This window comes from Camelus ferus, chromosome X (genome assembly GCF_009834535.1).
Source record: "Camelus ferus isolate YT-003-E chromosome X, BCGSAC_Cfer_1.0, whole genome shotgun sequence".
In the NCBI taxonomy this organism is placed as follows: Eukaryota; Metazoa; Chordata; class Mammalia; order Artiodactyla; family Camelidae; genus Camelus; species Camelus ferus.
Window position 1 is genome coordinate 11262661 of NC_045732.1, and position 20883 is coordinate 11283543.

Sequence of the window (20883 nt, forward strand, 5' to 3'; positions counted from 1 at the left end):
TAAACCTAATTCCACGCCCTCCCCAAAAAAGGAGGTATACAGTGCTGTATGTCAATTACATCTCAATAAAACTGGAAGGGAAAAAGTGATTAAAAAGTAAAAATAAATAAAAATATTTTTAAAAGAAAAAGAAAAATCATTTCCCTCCAAGAGCAGCGGCGCAGCCTGACCTGACCACGAGCTCAAGGAACACATTCTTTTAGTCCATCTAGGGCCAGAGACGAGGTCCAGCACTGAGCGTGAAGCCCATGTGGGCTGTACTGGTACTGGTATTACAGGATGACCTCAAGGCCGTCTGCCTACGGTCAGATGGAAGACCGCCCACCCATGGGTCTCACAGTCACTATTAACGTGGTCCACAGTGACAGGGCAGGGAAAGAAGAAGGAAGTACGTGGCTTGTCCCCATATGTCTTTTATGGGCTGCCCTCTCCCGTGAGATACAACCCTCAAGATTATGAAAATAAAATGGGATAAAATAAATGTCTTTGTTTTGTTGCTCTTCCACCCCAGAAAGTAATTGTAATTGGGGGTCTTCAAAAAAATCTATATAACCTCAGAAAGGTGCTTCCAGATAAAACATCTTGTCCTGTCAAGAGGAAGAACGTTTGGGCCCTTCTCAGGGGCCAGCTGACTGTTGTCATTTCTGTCCAGTCTTGTTCTGGGGGATATTAGCAACTAGCCTGGCCCTAGAATACGTTTTTATTCCTCTGTCAAATTTTGGAGACTGTAAACAAATGTTACATATTTACTAAATTACACAAAAGCCATGATTTAGTACAAGCTTCAGAGGTGACAGGATTAGTGTGGAAAAGGCAGGTGTTTCTAAAACTACCATCAGCCCTGGGGATGAGTTTCTCTGGTGTCGGTCAGCCCTGCCTCTTTTCCCATTTCCCACAACAGATAATCATTCAAAACCAATGGAAATAGATGGAGACATGGAGATTCCACCCAACAAAGCCACAGTCCTTCAGGGACACAAGTCTGAGGTGTTCATTTGTGCCTGGAACCCTGTCAGTGATCTCCTGGCATCTCCGTGCCCCAGGGTCTGGGCATCTGCATTCTGACTCTTGGGACATGCACTCCCTTCCTGCTGGGTGTGCTGTCTCCCCAGTGTGTGCGGACCAAGGCTTGGGGCACTCCGGGTACCCCAGGCTGAGGAAGAGTCTTCAGTCCCAGCCATTTTCTCAGTGGGGTGGGGAGCAAGGCAGAGACATTCATCATTACTAAACTCCCATCAGAAGGGGAAACCTGCAGGGAGTGAGTGGTGTTACAAAGACCAAGGGCCTCAGGCCCAGGATGCCTGGTGTAGCCAGATGGCGGGGAGCAGTGGGCTTTGCTCGCACTGGACACGGAGGCTGATCGCTGTGTGTGTTCCTTGTGCAGATCCGGAGATTCGACAGCGAGGATATGGAACCTGAATGAAAACAGCACCGGGGGCTCCACCCAGCTCGTGCTGAGGCACTGTATACGGGAAGGGGGCCACGACGTCCCCAGCAATAAAGACGTGACCTCGCTGGACTGGAACGTAAGCCTCTGCCACCACCCAGATGCTTTAATTCACATCAGTAAAATCCACCATCGGCCTCGGCGAGGGCTGCATGGGGAAGTTGAGCCGGGCAGGCAGATGCAGGGAAGGGGCAGGCCTGTGCCACCCCCAGGGCTCTGGGCTCCTTAGCAGACTGTGGGCATTGGGCAGACAGCAGCTGGGTTTGCAGGGTGGGTCTGCTGGTGTCACCCGGGAAGGCTGCTCTGCTGACGTCATGTGCCATGGGGCCAAGGGAAGATGACCTTCCACCTGGACATCTCAGCACTGGTGTCTGTGTGTGAGACACTCGGCATTTCAGCTTCTCTGACCTTTTCTCTGGCTCTCTGTCATGTTTCTGCACATCCTGTCACTTCATCACCAGTGCCACTCTTATCTATTTGTAAATATTTTTAAAAGCTCACCCAAGTCTCCAAAAGTCTCGCGATACTTTTTTTTTGGATGTCATCAAGTGGTGAGTGGTGGTCCCGTGTTTCCCCTGCCCCCTCGTCTCCTTGATGGGATTACTGGGGAGCCTGTTCTGTCTTACATTTTAGTTGAAGAGCCGTGTGAGCTAAAGTAGTCCCCCGTGACTGATGAGTGTCTTAAGTGGGAACTGGTTACCGACATCAGGCTGCTCTAGCCCTGGGATGCTGGGAGATGCCCCCCTTTTCAGGTCTGCCTCCACTGAGCTGTGTCTGTTGCTATTTCTCTCTGGCCCACAGAGTGACGGGACACTGTTGGCTACAGGGTCATATGATGGTTTTGCAAGAATATGGACGGAAGACGGTAAGTCCTGCCTTCCCCATGTTGGGGTCGGCGAAGAGGTGCTTTGCTGTGCAGTCATCCCATGGGCAGACTTGGACGTCAGCATGCTGCCGTGCTTTGTTTTTCACATGCAGGTAACCTGGCCAGCACCTTAGGCCAACATAAAGGCCCCATCTTCGCCTTGAAGTGGAACAAGAAGGGGAATTACATTTTGAGTGCCGGCGTAGACAAAGTGAGTGAGTGCTTAAAATACGTCCCTGCGGTCTGTACATGTTTACTTGTGTTTAATCTCAGATAACATCAGGGTTTCTTTGAATTCTGAGAATTCTGCCTCCCCTTAAGAAATCAGAAGGACCTGTGTAGGTTTTGTTTGTTTCTGTGGTTTTGATCTGACTGTTCACTTGTAACACATCATCTCTTAATGTGCCGTGGACTGGTCTGCAGACTGACACGTAAACCTTTCCCCCTCCCTTTTATTTTGAGGTTAGTTCAGTGATAGAAGAAATCCCCAGGCTGCATTTATCCAGGGTTTGAAGAAGCCCACCTGCATGGGTTGTAAACTTTCCCCTGCCGAGTGATTTTGTGAACACACACCGTTTCCTCTCACCAGGCTTCTGTTTCCTAGTTTGATGACCGGTTGCTTCCCACTGTAGACGGCAGGTTTCCCTGAGAGCAGGAGCAGGTAGACACATATGCAAGTGGTCCTGCCCACGATGGCCCGCAGAGCAGATGTACAGTGTGCTTTGTTCCTGGTGGGGCTGCCTGGTGGATGTGATGACGCGAAGTCCGGTGGCTGTCAACACCCAGATGCATCTAGAAGCCGTTATGGGGTGACAGAGCACAAGATGACCTCAGGAGGGGTAGATAGCATCCTGGCTCTGAGCAATTAATCCAGCAGGTCTCACCCTGTCCCAGTTTCTGTTTCCTCGGCTGCCAAGAGACAGGAATCGTGACCCTCAAAGAATATTGCATGAATGGTTGTGCCACCCTTAATGCTCAATAGAAATTCTGTCTTAAGTCATTGCTTTGGAAAATAAATATTACCAACAAATGAAGAAGGAAAAATAAGTTCTCACATCAGTTTATGACTCTACAACTAGAAACCATGCCTGAATACTTCGATTTGCTCTCCAAAAAGTTTTACATTTTTGTAATCACTTCAGTATAAATTGAAAACCTTATTAAATTGCTACCATCTGTTCATTCAAGTTCTAAAAATGCATATAAAATAATAGACAAGACCTGTAAACATTGACACAGTCTTGGAAAAGTCATAGTTGCATTTGACAAACCATGGTCTATAGGTCAAAACTAGCCCATGGCTTGTTTTTGTAAGTAAAGTTTTATTGGCACACAGACACACCCACTTGTTCAGAACTGTCCATGGCAGCTTTCATGCTTCAACAACAGCATGGACTAGTGGTGAGAGACACTGTATGGCCCTTGGAGCCTAAAATATCTGCTGCCTGGCCCTTGACAGAGAAAGCTGGTTGCCCCTGCAGTTAAGTAGTGTAACCCACCGGGGCACTGAATTACTCCTTCTTTCTTTCTCTTCCTCTCATTTATGCCAACAAACCCTGCATTCAAACTTGGCAGCCTAATACCTGACATACAAAAGCCGAGCTACTGAGGTCGACACACCAAATGTTCTCGTGGAACCAGTGTTGAATTTTCCCGGAGATGTTACAACTCAGATATTGCACACACACAGAACTTTGTCTTCTACGTGGCCGGTCGTCAGCACTGCTGATGGAGTTATTAAACGTCTGTGCGAGCGATCACTCCCACATGCGTTGGCCCAGTCGATGCTCCCAAGATAGGGGGCAGGTCCATCCTTTTTCACAGAGGGGAATGTGGAGCCCCAGAGAGCGTCACTGACTTGCCTGGGACACGCTGGTAGAGAGCCGGGTGGGCTGGGAACTCGGGCCCTGGGCGCCAGTCCCTGCCGCCCTTGAACTTTCACACGTCTCCGGGGAGTCCTTCGCAGCCTGAGCTCCTTCCTTCCCCAGGGCTACTTTTTATATTCGTGTTGCATTTTCTACCTGATTATCATTTGAGTCTACCAGGTGATGAACTGGGTGGTTGGTGAAAATGTACATTTAGAATTCTGGTAGGCTTTGGGTCAGACACTCCCTGATGTAATTAGTCAACCACGGCAGGAATAGTAATGTTCTCGAAAGGAACATTTTCTCAGGGAGGAAATGTAACTTAGGGATGCTGGCTTTGACCTTCAGTATGTGCTTAACCTAATGTGGCTAAACGGTATTTCGGATTCTTGAAACCTTTGTGTAATTAATATTTTCTTTTGTCCAGCGTGTGTTTAACCTGAAACATCAACACATTGAACAAGTTGTCAATGTAGTGTATGAAATTGTATCGGAATCGTGAAAAGGTTTATATGTTCTCTTCTGTGCTAAATTGTTGGCAGGTGGCTCCATTAAGGAAAGAGTTCTACTCCATCAAACAAACAAAAAATTGTTAATTGGTCTAGAGCTGACCCCAGACTTAGAGAACCAAGTTTCACAGATCCTCACTGCTCTGAGTATTTCCTCTGAAAATTTCTGCAGTTGATACAAAATATTACCAGTTCTTTTTAAAGGAAAACCTTCATTTAATGCCATCGACAGGGAGGTGTCAGGGTTCCGATTCTGTTGAAAATTGCACTTGATTAAGACGTAATTCCAGTGGTATCCATAGAGCTGCCTTTGGCTGTTAGGCATGCCTGAGTGTCTCCCAGCATCAAGCATTCATGATTTACTTCGTTTTCCAGCGTATACATCATTTTTTTCCTCCTTATGTACGGACTAATAAATCAGTGCTGGACAAAAGAGGCGTCTGCTCCCTTCTGTCCACTTGAAGCCAGTTTCTTCTATCAGTATCCCAGTTGCTCTGCTATGTCTAGTGTCCCCAGTTCATGGAGTGATGGTCAGAGGAATTTTCAGAAATACCTGTTTGTGCAGCTTTTCATTTGGAAAAGTGCCAGAAAGGTGTTCGGATATGCGTTGTTACAGTTTTTGCAATAGCTTTTCATGTGTGGGGATAAGGGGGAGTTCCCAACAAAACTGGTGGTTTTCCGAGTATCAGTTCCAGCTGCTGCGTCTGGGGGAGGAACCACCAGCGCGTGTGGCTAAGTTCCTAAATGTGACCCCCGTCCAGATGGTTAAGCGTAAAGCACACCCTGGATTCCAAAGGCATGGATGAGGAAGGGAGTGCGAACTACGTCACTGACGTGTATGTGCTGATTTCATGTTAGAATGACAGTATTCTGGCTGTGTTGAAGTGAAGTTAACTGGATTGTTGAAGTTGGCTTTACTAGTTTTTTTTCTCTTTTTTTAGTGTGGCTACTATACAGTTCTAAATTTCCTGTGTGGCTCACGTGCTGTTTTTTGGACAGTGCTGGTTTAAAAGGAAGAGGGGCCCACTGCCTGCTCTTCTCTGATAAATTTTTCTAGAGAAACCTTTGTGAGAAGACTAATTACTAACTTTTTTTTTCTTTTTCTTTTTCCTTTTTTTTTGCGGACCACAGACAACAATAATTTGGGATGCCCACACAGGAGAGGCCAAACAGCAGTTTCCATTTCATTCCGGTGAGTATTTCTATAAATTTTTTGTAATTAAAAAATAATTCAGAGTCCTAGGAAATGTCCCTTAAAGTGATCATGAATGCTTGGAGGAAGGCATCACGGAATCCAGCTGGCAGGGAGGAAACCCATCTCGTGGAAAGCATTGCTCTTGAGATCTGTGACATCCTGGTGCCCTCAACTCTCGAAGGCTCAAACGTTTATAAGCACACAGTGAACCAAGTCCAGAACCAGCGTGGGCTGCTTTCAGCTGCTGCCCCCAAGGACGCTGTGTTGGGTGGGAGTCCCTGAGACCATACCGAGCCTCAGCAATTCACTGGAGGACCCCCAGGACTCGGCATGCGGTCAAATTCACAGCTCAGATTTATTACAGCGAAAGAATGCAAAGCACAATCAGCAGGGGGAGAAGGCATGAGGTGAATCCAGAGCTTTCAGGGTTCTCTCCTGGTGGGGTCACAGAGGATGTGCCGCATCCCCCCAGAAGCCAGCTGCGGTGACATGCGTGAAGGGTCGTCTACCGGGGAGGCCCCATAGGCCCCATGCCCGGCGTGCACCCACATTCCAGACTGCCGGGAGGAGCATGAGGGTTCAGCGTCAACCACGGATGTTGTCTGCATAGACAGTTAAGGCACAGAAGCCGCCGTTACTAGTTACAGGATGCCAGGACCCCTCTGGAAATCCAAATTCCCAGAGGCTGGCCAAGGCCAGCCTCGCCGCCAGGCCTTCCTATGGGGAGCAGTGTCAGGCCTGCGGGGGTCTTTGCTCCACTGCTCTTCACCGAACCACGTCTCCCTGTGTTGGGGCCGCACCAGGCTCCACGGAGCCCACGGTCGAGAGAGTCCGGGTTCCCCGATTCCCACCTCCTGATTCAATCTGATAGTTAGATGTGACCTCTGGACTTCAGAGAGAGAAAGCACCCCAGAATTCAGAGACTGACAGAAGAAACTGGCTTCAAGTGGACAGAAGGGAATAGAGGCCTCTTTCGTCCGCAGGAGGCGCCTGCCCCGTTTAGAGGGAGTTACCAGGCAGACGGACGGGGTGCACGTTACTGCTGGGTCAGGTGTCTCTGGGGTGACGTTGAGGAGGGGGTCAGAGGCTCTTCCCTGACGGGCACTTCCCGGCTGCCTGTGGATGTCTGAACGGAGGGAGGGCTGGCCCCGAGGACGGCCCAGGCAGTACAGCCCACCTCGGAGCCCAGGGAGGGCTGCAAGTGGGGGACGTGGGTCCTGCAGGGAGCAGACTGAGGGAGAGTCCCGACGAGGCCTTCACAGGACTGTGACAAACACATGCACACCAGCGTCTGTTGCTGCACACGGTCCTTCTGATCCGGGCAGACCCGGGAGGTGCCGGTTTACAGCCTGCTGCTCTGGAGAGGCAGCCCGTCTCTTCCACGCCATCCTCTGAGCTTGGGGACCACGCCAGACACACCTGTGGGGGCTGCGGGGAATTTTGTTGTGGGTCCTGCTCTCTGACAGCATGGATGATGTGGCAGTTGCTAGAGATATTATACAACATACGCTGCCACCTTGACACCCCAGCATCTGTGCGTGTGCGTGCGTGTGTTCGGGGTGGGCAGAATACACCAGCATTCACATTGTGCACAGCTGTCCCCGCTGTCCAGTTCCAGAACATACGTGTCACCCTTCACCCGTAGGAAGTCCCCCTCCAGCCCCACTTCCCCAGCCCCTGGAGACGCAGCCTGTGTGTCTTGATCTGTGTCGTCTCCACGCCATGCAGCTACGCTGTCGACTGTACAAAGCACAGCAAGTGGGTCTGCCTGCCCGTTGCATTTGCCGTAAATGCCAAGACCATCCTACCTTTGTTGTCACGAAGGCTGCCGTGACCGGGTCAGAGCCCAGAACGTCAGATGTGCTGACCCATGCAATGGGGGGAATGCCTGTAACGCAGGAAGCTCTGGCTTCTATTTTTCAGAGAATAATGTGCCCCAGATAAGCATCCGTAAGGTTCCTCTAACAGTTTTATCTTCAGAATTAATTTCTAAGTCATTTGACAGAATACAGTATTCCCCGGAGCATTCCCAAGGTCCAGAGGAGGGCCTTCCATGCCACAGACACGTTTTCTTCTGTACTGAGAGCTCCTCCCCTGTAGCTAACCCACAAGGCAGCGTGTCCCAGCACTGGGTCAGGAAGTCCGTGTGTCACGTGCTCTTTCTTACAAGTGTGAAGTGGTGGCCTGTGGATTGTTCAAGCTGGAAAAAAGGAAGGGTGCTGTGTTTCCGGGTGAGATGCACACTGCAAGAGGGGCACCTTTCCTTAGCACTCATAGGGCTGATCAGAGAAATTGCCCGTCAGGTGTTCCCCACGCCGGCCTGGTGGGTGCACCTCATTCCTGGAGGCGTGAGCTCAGAGCTAGTGGTGGAACAGCACTCAGCAGGGAGAAGGAGCAGACTATCTGTAGACCATCGAGAGGGCTGTCTGCTTCGTTAGGAAAGGCCATCCCCAAAGGTCAAGTGCTGGACAGTGCCATTTCTATAACATTCTGGAAATGATGTAATTTTGGGGGGGAGCAGTTAATGGAGGGCGTGGGGATTGAATGCATGCTAAGCATGCCCTCTACCCCTGAGCTACCCCCCCCACGCCCAGAATTTTAGATATGAAGAACAGATCAGTGGAGCCAGGGTTTAGGAGCGGATGTTCAAGGAAGGGGTGGTGTGACGGTAAAGCAGCACACGGGAGGTCTTGGAGGTGGTGGAGCCCGGTTCTGGGTCTTGGCTTTGGCGGTAGTTACACACATCTGCCCGTGTGAGCACATGGCTGGCACAGCCACTGCACGCACGTCCCACCCCAGCAGCTTCCGGGCTTGCGTGTTGTGCGGTGGGGCCAGAAACTGCAGCCGGCTGGGTGGACGGTACGTGTGGGGCCTCTGTAATGTCTTTACAGCTTCCTGTGGTTCTGTAAGCATTTCACAACTAAAAGTTTATTTCTTTTTTAAAGAGCAAAGTAAAGTTTGGCTATGCTCGGAATGGTTGCTGACTCTTGAACCTCACTGGCCATGTAGGCAGCGAGGGCACACGGACACACACCCTGCCCTACCCCACCTCGCCCCGCCCCGCCCAGGGTTAACTTAGCCCTGTTACGTGTCACTCACTCACACTGAATGGTGAGCTCACATTTGGGGGTTGGAGGCCCTGGGTCTCAGCAGCAGGAGCGACTCAGAATGGGGCCAGCCACCCGAGTACACAGCGTCCGCTATCCAGATTACAAAGCTGCAGCAGAAGATAGTTTTTACGGCCAGGTGCTGGTCACTGTCCCCTCCAGGCTGTCGCTCTTGCAGGTGTGCGAACTGCATGCACGAAGGCAGAGGCTGGCCACGGAGTTCATGACTTGGCTCATGCAGCATTGTGCACAAGAGCAGCTACGGGCTTGGCTCCCTGGCTCCTGGGACCCAGTTCCTTGGTTCCACTGGACACACGTGGGGAATGTGGCGGGAACCGTGGGGCTGTGAAGATGAAACAAGAAGAGGTGCCTTGGGTTGTTGAAGAAGCCGGTGCTGCCTCTGGGCCAGACCCCCCCACCCACAACCTCTGTGGGGACGGGGCAGTGGGCCGTGGAAGCTAACGGGGTCTGTCCCTGCAGTGGTGGGAGGCGGTCGCGTGTGCAGGCACGCACTTCTTGTTTAAAGACCCAGGATGAGAAGGGGCAACACGACTTAGCACATCCTAAGTGAGGTTCTCCCAATCCAGCGCTGACTTCCTTGAAGAAACACACGGAGACAAGGTTAGGGCTTGACAGCTGAGGGGGAACCCTCTCTTTCCTTACAAGCAGTCAGGTGTCTGGAGAGAACAAGGATGCAGCGTGGTCTCCTGGGAGTTTGGGAGAAAGGAAGAGGGCTGTCCCTGTCTCCCAAACCCTCAACAGAGGTCTTGGAGCCACCAGCCCCTGAGAAATGTAGGCAGAAACAGTGTTCATCACAAGGCCACCTGTGTCCCCTAAAGGCGGGGGTGCTTCTTGTCAACTGTCGGTGGATGCATTCACGTGTTGTGGGAGATTTTTTCAGTGGGTATATCTTACACACAGGATGTGGAGTCGTTTTCCTCCCCTTTCTCTCCTCCGTACCTAAAACAAGTGGAGTCAGCCCACCACAGTGGTGCTCCCCGGAGCAGCACGGTACAGGGGCAGGGCAGGCAGCGTGCCTCTCCCCTACCGTGTCTGCCCTGTGTCAGGGGAGCACGAGACTCTGTGTCCAGGGCACGTGAAGTGTCACAGGGTCTCTCTCTGGAGGTGTCTGGTCATCCCGTCAAACATATAGGACAGGTCTGTGAAGGCTGGCGGCTGTGTGTTTATCACATCAGTAGATGAGTGTCTTGACTGTGCTGTTAACTTCTTCTCAGTCAGCTGGCCTCTGTGCACCACTGGTAAATGCAGATGTCGACCCCCCCCACCCCCACCCCCACTCCCTTTTCTGCTTCACAGCCCCTGCTCTTGATGTCGACTGGCAGAACACTACCTTTGCCTCCTGTAGCACAGACATGTGTATTCACGTCTGCAGACTCGGCTGTGACCGCCCAGTCAAAACCTTCCAAGGACACACAGTAAGTGCAAGTTCGGATTTTGGGGCTCACGTTCATGAGAATGTGCTGGGAGGTGGGAGCCGGGTACTCTGTGCCTAGGATTAGAAGATACTGTGACCGCAGACCAGTTCTGCAGCCCTTTGCTCTGTAGGCTGTTGCAGCTCTCAGGTGGTTGGCTTAACCCAGTTATCCAACTGGACAGGCGGTAGGGGGAAAAAATGACCTGAGATGAGGTAGATGTTGGGTTTTGCAGGAAAGACTTTAAAGGAGCTATTACTAAAATTGTTTGAGGATATAAAGGAGAGCCTGCTCATAATGAGTGGACAGATGCAGAATGGCAGCAGAGAAAGGAAAATTATGTTCTTAAACAGTCAAATGGAAATCTCAGAACTAAGAGGTATAATGTATCTGAAGAACTGATACAAGATTGAACAAACGGTTGGAAGCTTAATGACCTGTAGGACAATATGAAGCACTCTACCGTATATGTGCAGAGGAGAGAGAAGAAAAAAGAATGAAACAAAAATTTGAAATAGTGATAGCCAAACTTTCCTAAATTTGGTGGAAAATACCAACATTCAATCCAAGAAGCTCAGACACCAGCTGACTTCTCGCTGAATTCTTTTTTTTAATTAACTTTTTATTGAGGTATACTTGATGTACAGTGTTATAAATTTTAGATGTACAACATAGTGATTCATACCTTTTCAAGGTTATATTTCATTTATAGTTATCATTAAATACTGGCTATATTCCTGGTGCTGTACGATGTATCCTCGTAGCTTGTTTGCTTTATACATGGTAGTTTGTACCTCTTAATCCCCTCCCCTTTTCTTGCCCCTCCCCCCGTCTCTCTCCCCACTGGTCACCACTAGTCTCTTCTCTGTATCTGTGAGTCTGCTTCTATTTTGTTACATTCACTAGTGTGTTCTCTTTGTTAGATTCCACATATAAGTGATATTGTGTGATATTTGTCTATGTCTGACTTCACTTAGTATGATCATCTTTAGGTCTATCCATGCTGCTGCAAATGGCATTGTTTCATTCTTTTTTATGGCTAAGTAGTATTCCATTGTATAAACATACCACATCTTCTTTAGCCAGTCATCTGTCAGTGGGCACTTAGGTTGCTTCCATATCTTGGCTCTTGTAAATAGTGCTGCTGTAAGCGTTGGGGTGCATGTGTCTTTTCAAATTAGTGTTTGTTCTCTTTGGATAGATCATCAAATTCTTGAGCATAACACATGAGGCTCTTCACAGCCTTTCCCCAGCAGATCTCTCTAGTGTCCACGCCACTACTCGGCCCGCCTGGAAGACGTGCTGGCTTTGAGCACCTTACACCTGCGATGCTCCCCTACCTTTGACTCTCACAGCATCCCTTGCCCCTGACTTCACTGACATCAGTCACGTTGTCCTTGGCACTTGCCTTTTTCCTTAGTACCCACTTTTCTGCAGCTTCTGTCCCTGCAGGTCCCTGCTTCCATAAGAAGGCTCTTTCAGAGCACAGGGGCCCGTTGTGCTCTTAACACCTCACTATGGCCACCACCTGATCCTCCTCTTTACTTTTCTGAGCTGAACTTATTTCTCCTCTAATCCCAGACTCTCCCCGAGCTCTTAAGAGGAGGTCTTGTGACTCTTCAGCTGCCCCCCCCACTGGGACTTGATTGCAGTCACACCACTGGGCTCTTCAGCCAAGTCTGACTGAAGCCATCATTCTGCACAAGACAGGCGCTAAATGAAGAGAGCCTCCTTCCTCCCGAGGCCCTATGAGCTGTTCCTGGATGCTTTCTGGGAATTGTGGCTTGGAGGGCAGAGGGAGGGAGGGAGGGAGAGGAGAGTCCACTCTCAGGAAGGAGTCCTTTTCCCCCTGGAGAACTGAAGGTGAGTAGCCCAGGGACAGTCAATGGGGACCGGCCCCCATTCCCAGGCCCTCGGGGACCCACCCTCAGGTTCTGCCCAGGGACAGTCAGCGGAGACCGGCCCCCTTCCTAGGCCCTCGGGGACCCACCCTCAGGTTCTGCCCAGGGACAGTCAGCGGAGACCGGCCCCCTTCCTAGGCCTTCGGGGACCCACCCTCAGGTTCTGCCCGGGGACAGTCAGCGGAGACCGGCCCCCTTCCTAGGCCTTCGGGGACCCACCCTCAGGTTCTGCCCAGGGACAGTCAGCGGAGACCGGCCCCCTTCCTAGGCCTTCGGGGCCACCCTCAGGTTCTGCCCACGGCGCGGGGACCGGCCCCCATTCCCAGGCCCGCGGGGACCCATCCTCAGGTTCTGCTCTCATCGGTTACGGTCAGAGCCACCCCGAGCAGTCGTTGTCCTGCGTGAACCTGCCCCTGGGTCACACCTCTCACCAGACTCCGGCTTCGCATGGGGCCTGTCCTGCCTCCACTCTCCTGTGCGCACACACTGCAGTCAGCCCCACTCATCGTCCCCTGGCTCACCCTGGGCCTGCTCCTTGTGCTTTAAGCTTCAATCCCTCCCTTTTTCCCGGGCCACCCCCACTGGTACCACGTGGAACACAGACGCAGCCCTGTCCCTCCCGTCTCGCAGCCTTCAGACCACGGTGTCCTCAGTGAGCAGCATGACCGTGCGGTTTATCCTCCACGCCAGAGCACTGAGGGGTGTGAGGCTAACTGGGAAATGAATTACGAGCCTGAAATGAGTTCATTGTTAGGCCAGGGCAGCAGTCATGCGGGGACTGGAGGGGGCTCCACAGTCCCCTGCTGGGAATAGGGGCTGAGCCCCCGCTGCGCCCCCGCCGCCTGTCCCTGCTCGCCTTACCAGGCACGCCCTCCCCACCTCACTCTACTGCAGGGAGCTTCTTCCTAACTGCCTGTGTCCCCTCTCCCTCACCTCTGGGGACCTTTGGCGTCCAGCCTCCAGGATCCAGCCTCGGGATCCCCTGACGCCCAGAACTGGAAGGCTCCTGCAGCGTCCTTCCTTTCCGCCCCACTGCACACAGCACCTGCCTGCTAGAACTTTCCATGGGCACTGAGCGGCAACGTTGCGTTTCCTTGGCTGTTTGCTCAGGATTCCGGCCCCGCAGGATGGTTCCTCCTCCCTGTGAATCCCTAACAACCTCTCAATCTGACTTCCCTTGTACGTACACCTCTGCTGGTCTGCGTTTGTGGGTTTAGGTCATGTCGCCTTGGGCCTGGGTTACCGCTCTGGCCATTGGACACCTTGTCTCTGTGCACTTCCTCCCCTTCCCTCAGGACCAAAAGAGAAGCTTAGATGGACGGGGGAGCCGTGGTATTAAAAGTGTGTAGGAAAATGACTTTCCAAGTCAGTATTACAGTGATTGTGGTCTTCCTGGTTTTCTGTGCTGCCCTTACCATGTCAATTCAGTTGGCTTCCTTCCTAGTTGTGATTCTTTTCCTTCGAGAACTGGGGACACGGGTGGCTGGTCGGGTGGGCACATGGCTGTGCGTTTTGTGGAGGTGAGGAACACGGACTGAGGAAGAGGCGAGTACGCATAGGTCTGCCCGTGTTCCTTGGTGTCCGGGGCAAATGCAGGTCGGCTTTCTGCAGAGAGGACAGTGTGCGCCTGCCCCCTGCTGGAAGGCTGTGTTACTGCTCCAGGGCCCTTATTTCTTTTTAAAACCCTGTGCTCTCTTTCAGAATGAAGTCAATGCCATCAAATGGGATCCTTCTGGAATGTTGCTAGCGTCCTGCTCTGATGACATGACATTAAAGGTAAAGCCGTCTGATCCTGGACTGCCCCCTGTACTCAGTGCTGGTCTTACGTTCCCTGGTTCTGCAGCTGGCGGTTCCGTGTGAGCATTCTCCCCGCCTTCTGTCACTTTCCCCGTTGCAAACTCGATGTTGCTGTCATGCAGGGAACTCCAGCCTACCCGTGGCGGGTCCTGCTGGGTCTTTTCCCTCCCGTGGCCTTCCTCACGGGCACCCCTAGTGTTCAGCGGCCCCTCTCCTGGGCAGCGCCTGCCAGTTAGCCAGCTGCACACCTCACGGTGCCGTGAGCTTCCCAAGGGCCAGACACTAGTGAGGGCTCACGGAGGGAGTGATGTGGAACCACTGCCAGCTGGAGAAACAGCCTTTGCTCACACTGTTCGCGACGCCTTCTCTAGATCTGGAGTATGAAGCAGGATACGTGTGTCCACGACCTTCAAGCTCACAGCAAAGAGATCTACACCATAAAGTGGAGCCCCACCGGGCCAGCCACCAGCAACCCAAACTCCAGCATCATGCTAGCGAGGTAAGAGGAAGACGGCCCTCAGCCCAGCCTCGCTCCCTGAAAGCAGCCTTGCTCACCACGGCTGAGCCAGCAAGTCACTCACAGCCAAAGAGAACGGAAAACTTTGCCCAGGTGTCTTGCAAATGTGTTTACACCCTTCCAAACCCAGTGGAGAGGTACCGCACTCTTGGAAGGGCCCACGAGCTGTGAGTTGTCCCTTGATGCCTGACTCGAGGTAAGGACGGTGTTAACCACGAGGCAGGCAGGAGGAATCAGCCATGTCATCCGGGTCCCAGCACTTTGCTTCGGTGAAAGTGTTTGTTACAACAGAGAGAGGAAGCAGTTCAGCCTGGACCTTGGGCTTGGTTCATTGGGTTCGACTCGGAGCTGCCTGCAGGTGGCCAGAATTTTGAACAGTGGTGGGGCCCCCCAGCCCCAGCCAGGTCTGACCTACCCGTGTATGTAGTGAGCCCCCGAGACACCAGCACTGGAAGGTGTGGGGCAGCTGGTCAGTCAGAGGCTGGGATTGGGAAGAGTGCTTTTAAGTGACCACAGTGGCCTCCCCAAGACCACATCACTCAGGCTGCGGTCCCCAGAACTGCGGGTCTCAGTGCTCATCGGGCCCCGTTCAGGATACACAGTTGCACTCTCAGTACCGTATTTTAATAAGAACACTTAGAAAAACAAGCCAAAGAGATTCTGAGACTGAATACCAGGATACCAAGGGGTCTGGAGAGCAGGGTCCAATGAAATGGGGGTGCTTGTTGAGCCTGGGAAAGGCGCGACTTGGGAGAATGTTTCCCTGCCAGGAAACAGCGGTGCGGTTGCTCTGTGTGGGTGCAGAGAACGGGACCGGGGTGGCAGGTGGGTGGCAGGTGGCAGGGTCCTCGCACATAGCTCCGGCTTGGCCGCGCGGCCCCTGTGGGGGAGGGGGCGGTCTCACCGGGCAGCAAGGACTCTTGGCTGAGAGCGTCCGACGCAAGGCCCTCTCTTAGAAAACACCGAAGGGAATTCCTGCATCAGCTGAGACGCTGATCCAGAGAAACACAAAGACCGGTACTCTTTATTTCATGTAGTTGTCCTAAAATCCACCTAAATGTCTAGGACATGGGACACACTGTAGGCATTTGTGGTTTTTTTGATGACTTGGAAGGTGTTTTTGAACCGCAGTGCCAGAGAAAGCAGCTTTGTGGTGTGTACTGTGCTCTTACGTTTGGAAATAACTAAAATTTGCAACTCCCAGGAGACTGATTGTTTATTTGGATGCAATTGAACTTTAATTCCCAGGGGATTAAAATGCTCATTCACTCAGTTTGCTATTTTCCCGAGCATTATTTTAGTTGGCAGCGATAGAGGTGGTGTTTTAAGTTGTGGGAGCATTTTACAAAATGTAGTGAATGCAGAAGTGTTTCCCATTCGTATCTCAGAAAAATGCAGAAACCAGTGAGCGTGAGGATCAATTTGTTTCCCTAATTAATGGCACCACAAAAAGAAAAGCTTTGTTTTGTGACTGCGGCTTGGTTTTCAGCATAGCCGCGTCACGTTTTAGAAGAGTCGGGGTGTACTTACTGTCTCCCGAAACGGGAAGGCTGGGAGGAACGCCCACCCACGGTGTCTGTGAGGCATCGAGGGAGATGGCGGGGGACCCGCGCGTGTCCTGCTGACTTTCCTGCTCCCGTCTCCCCAGTGCTTCGTTTGACTCCACGGTTCGGCTGTGGGACGTGGAGCGGGGCGTTTGCATCCACACGCTCACCAAACACCAGGAACCAGTCTATAGTGTAGCTTTTAGCCCCGACGGGAAATACCTGGCCAGCGGCTCCTTTGACAAGTGTGTGCACATCTGGAACACTCAGGTAATCCCCGACCCCCGTGGCCCAGCCCTTCCCCAAAGGACCGCCTGGAGAGTCGTGTGTTCGGTGACCCGGGCTCGGAGCCGCGCCTGGGGCGTCGGTGCTGAGGAGCGCGTTGCCTCAGACGGTCCTCTGCAGGGGGACCCCAGGCCAAGTGCCTTCTGCCCTGTGCCCCTTGGTGGGGGAGGCTCCCCTCCAGGCACACCCACCCAGTTCGGGTACTTTTTCTGAGTCCTTGGCAGGAAACCTTCCCCCTGCCACCTCCTCTTGGACGTGAGCACTGAGCTCGGAAAATTGTAACACAGTCATCTCAGCGGAGATGCTGCCCTGTGGGCACTCAGGTCGGGGTGAGGGTCCCGCCGTAGGGGGTGCACAGGCCCCTGACCTCCTCTGCTCCACACGACTCCTGGAGCTGCCCCTTGGAGCACGTCGAGGAATGTGAGGACCATTTGTGGGCGGTGGTCAAGCCATTTCAGCCTGTCCCAGGGAAACAGTCTAGGTTTGGGTAGCAACGGGAGTGTCACTGTGGGGTCGTCCTGTCACAGGAGAAAGAGATGGTGTCTGAGGACACGCAGCCCCTGTGGGTGTCTCTGGCCGCACCTCAGGGTGAGGGAACTGGGAGCATGAACAGTGGGAATGAGCGGGCCTGGAGGAGCATAAAGTGCTCCTCTGGGCGCTGAGCTCGCGCTTCTCCTGCAGGTGGGGCAGCGATGGTCGTGTGGGGTCGTGGCCAGCAGCAGTGGTCCACTCCGTGTGACCTTGGGGTGGACTGAACAGCCCCCCCGCCTCTCTCTCACCCGCACCCAGCTTCCCGATTCCCTTTCGCCTGGCTGACTCTCAGTCCGCACCCACTGGTGGCCGGGGGAGGTGGTACCTGAGCCGCACAAACGCGTGGGGCCGGGGGAGGTCCACGGGGACCTCAGGCTTCCCGGGAGCTGCCTCCCATGAGTCTTGTCTTGTCGGCCAGCCAGAGGCGATAGTGGCCCTCAGGTAGGACCCGGCTGGCGCCGAGCAGAGCCTCACGGCCCTGGATAGGCCCCGGAAAACACCCATCGCAGGAATGACGTGTGGCAGCCTCTGGTCTGAACCCTTGCTGAAACAGCGGTGGGTGCACTTGTAAAATGACATCATCGGTCCAGCCCTGCCTGCTGTCGGCAGCTCATCAGGTCCCTTAACCCCTCTTCCTACGAATCACAAAACCCTTGAGGCATGTTGAGGCTCCCTTTAATCCTCAGTGACACGACGGCTTTTCTAAATGTGCAAAAGTGCGTAACAGGCAGATTGCTCCTCTCCAGCTGCCTCGGTCTCCCTGCCACCATCCGGCCGTGGCTGCGGTGACCTGTGGGAGGCAGCGTGACGCCAGCCAAAACGTCGAGGCCGATTCCATGGGCAGCCGTAGGTCACCTACGCTGCCCTGTGTAGCGAGTCTGTGAGACGCATTTCTACAGCCACCGAGCGTTTCCTGAAAATACTCTTAGCTTCTCTGAGTTTGAGGATGTTTGCGGTAATGCACGGGGGGACCACGTCCACGTCCTTGGTGCCCCTGGCACCGTGAGTGACCGCAGCTTTGCTTTGCAGAGTGGGAGTCTCGTCCACAGCTACCGAGGCACTGGCGGCATCTTCGAGGTGTGCTGGAACGCCCGAGGGGACAAAGTGGGCGCCAGCGCGTCCGACGGCTCTGTAAGCAGCACCTGTGGTTTGCCACGGCATGGAGGGCGTGAGGGAGGAGGGGCTGGAAGCTCCAGGCTCCTGGTACTGGCTGGGCTTCCCAGGGGTGGGGTGAGTCTCCAAGGACACAGCTGGCTCTCACTGGATGTGTGTCGGGTGAAGGAGACTTCTGGCTGGATCCTGCCCGGTTGGCACCGCATCAGAGAGCAGCTGTCTCTTCCTCACTCTCAGTGATTTTCTCAGTGAGATGGTGGCTTTCCCGCGGTGACTTTTCCCCGCCGGGGGGCACTGTGGCTGTCCCTGCTTCGTGGGGTTGCTCCTGGTGTCTGCTGGGTGGAGGCCAGGATGCTGCTGAACCTCCCCTGTGCCTAGGACGCCCCCACAGCAGAGATGACAGGGCCCAGATACACAGGGGCCAAGACTCAGAAGCCTGCTCCCGTCTTGACTCCAGCCTGGGCCTCTGGTGTTACAGCTCCCACCTTCCACTCCATGGGGCCCAGTTTCAGCTTCTGGGATGTCTAGCTTTTTGGTTCCCACCTGCACTTGAAATTGACCCAAGCTGTGGGGCAGAGGGCAGGGGGTGGCTGGCCAAGTGCCCGCCTGGCCCCCTAGTGGTGCTCAGGCCTGAGCCCCTACGTGGGTGTCTGGTCTGTGACCCCACCAAGGGCTGCGCCCTCCCCCCCCCCCGAACTCCTTCCCGGTGCTGCCCTGGACCTGGCTACTTCCCTCTAGGCTGTTTGCAGGGGTTGACTGGTCGGATGCTCAGATGTTATTAGCCTGTCGTTTAGAGTTTCTCTGAACCCTCATGACTCTGTGCCAGTGGAAGTCTATTTACAAAAAGTGGGTGGTGGGCCGTGGGCCGTCCTCTTCTCTGAAGGCCTCCTGGGTTGTCTCTCAAGATAACCGGCACCTCCTCTTTCCTTCCAGGTGTGTGTTTTAGATCTACGAAAGTAAACACAAAATACTATAGGAAAAGAACCCTAGTGGACCAGCAGTGAACGTGTGGGGTTGGAGCACTCTCCAGACACAACTCTGTCAGCTCCGAAACTGTGCGAACTTGACGTTAGAGTGTACTTTGCAATCAGCTCATCCCTGGCCACAGGAGTCTCTATTTTTTTGTAATCTTCATCAAGAAGTTTAAACAAAAAGCATACCCACAGTCCCATCAGAGGGGGAAGAATGGCTCCCACCTGGAACGTGGGAAGCGGGAAGCCAGCAGCTAGACGGCGCGTGGGTGGGACCCCGTCCAGAGCAGGCTCTGAGGGCTGAGAGGAGACGAAGAAGGAAAAAAGCTGTGCCAAAAAGAAACAGAAGGAAAGACGCTGTGAGAAACCAAAAGGGGGGAGAAAAACCACTCCACGTGGTGGGTTGTTTCGTTTTTTCCTAACAGTTTGGACACTACAGTTACTCTCACAAGGATGTTCAAAGACCAGTTTGTACCAATGACTTGGGCGACTTTGTAACCCCAACACTTTGTATTTTCTACAATCTTTGTCCCGTGCTTTTTCTATCTGCTGGAATCCTGTCGTCCGGGGCCCTTCTGTCTGAGGTGGAAACCGTTTTGGGTTTGTGGCGTCTTTCCTGTTGTCACTGGCCCCCTCCCCTCTGTCCGTCCTTCCTTCCTTCCTTCCTTCCTTCCTTCCTTCCTTCCTGGTCTTGGTGGGCAGCACGCACTTGGTGGACACAGCCTTATGGACCAGACTCGGACGTGATGACGGAGTCTCTGGCAGACGGTGTTCCCTCTCCCTCCCCTCCCCTCTCCCCACCCCTTTCTGAGTTTCTTCCCCCCCGCTCTCCCCGCCCCTTTCTGAGTTTCTTCCCCCCCAGCTCTCCCCGCCCCTTTCTGAGTTTCCCCCCCCTCCCCCTCCCCGCCCCTTTCTGAGTTTCTTCCCCCCAGCTCTCCCCGCCCCTTTCTGAGTTTCTTCCCCCCAGCTCTCCCGCCCCTTTCTGAGTTTCTAACCCCTCCCCTCTCCCCGCCCCTTTCTGAGTTTCTTCCCCCCCCAGCTCTCCCCGCCCCTTTCTGAGTTTCTTCCCCCCACAGCTCTCCCCGCCCCTTTCTGAGTTTCTAACCCCTCCCCTCTCCCCGCCCCTTTCTGAATTTCTTCCCCCCCAGCTCTCCCCGCCCCTTTCTGAGTTTCTTCCCCCCCAGCTCTCCCCGCCCCTTTCTGAGTTTCTTCCCCCCCCCCAGCTCTCCCCGCCCCTTTCTGAGTTTCTTCCCAGCTTAGGTCTCAAAGGCACTTTCAGGCACATCCTAAGTGCTTTATGGAAGAAGGCAGGGCAGGGGGACTTTTTACAGGAGAAAAAAAAAAGTGACTTATAAGAGAAAGCCCCGAGTATTTTTGGAAAAAAAAATATTTTATGTTAAAGCAATTTTAAAATCCGAAACTGGCCATCAGACATAGAGAGCTTTGTGTGATTCGTATTTTAAAAGGAATCTTAGGAAGACACAGGCAGGGTGTGAGGTAGCCTTCCCTTCACTGTCAGCTTCCGGCAGGGCGGTGAGGACGCCGGGTGGGCAGACAGTCCCGGCCCCCCCCAGCTGGAAGCAGACCTGGGCGTCCTTCGGGGAGTGTTGACGGCGGTGGCCGGCAGGACAGGAATGGAGAAGGGGCCGGACCTGAGAGGGAGTCCCAGAACCCACCGTGGGCGCCAAAGAAGCCGTCGGAATGTGCGCCCAGCTTCCTGGCTGTGAGGAAGGTCACTCCAGCCGCGGCCCCCGGGGTCAGCCCGCCAAGAGCAGCCCGCCAGCCCCGGCCTCGCCGCCGGCC

General features: G+C 53.5%; 1 protein-coding gene across 1 annotated transcript; it reads left to right on the plus strand.

The window, feature by feature from the left end:
• Positions 1 to 279: 279 nt before the first annotated feature.
• Positions 280 to 19603, plus strand: LOC116662186 (F-box-like/WD repeat-containing protein TBL1X). The gene is made up of 11 exons (XM_032475630.1): positions 280 to 388; positions 1315 to 1526; positions 2249 to 2312; positions 2426 to 2523; positions 5818 to 5878; positions 10306 to 10424; positions 14024 to 14098; positions 14491 to 14618; positions 16285 to 16450; positions 18026 to 18127; positions 19043 to 19603. Exons 1-11 carry the CDS (start codon positions 280 to 282, stop codon positions 19067 to 19069), a joined length of 1161 nt encoding a protein of 386 aa, XP_032331521.1. The 3' UTR covers positions 19070 to 19603.
• The last annotated feature ends 1280 nt before the right edge of the window (positions 19604 to 20883 follow it).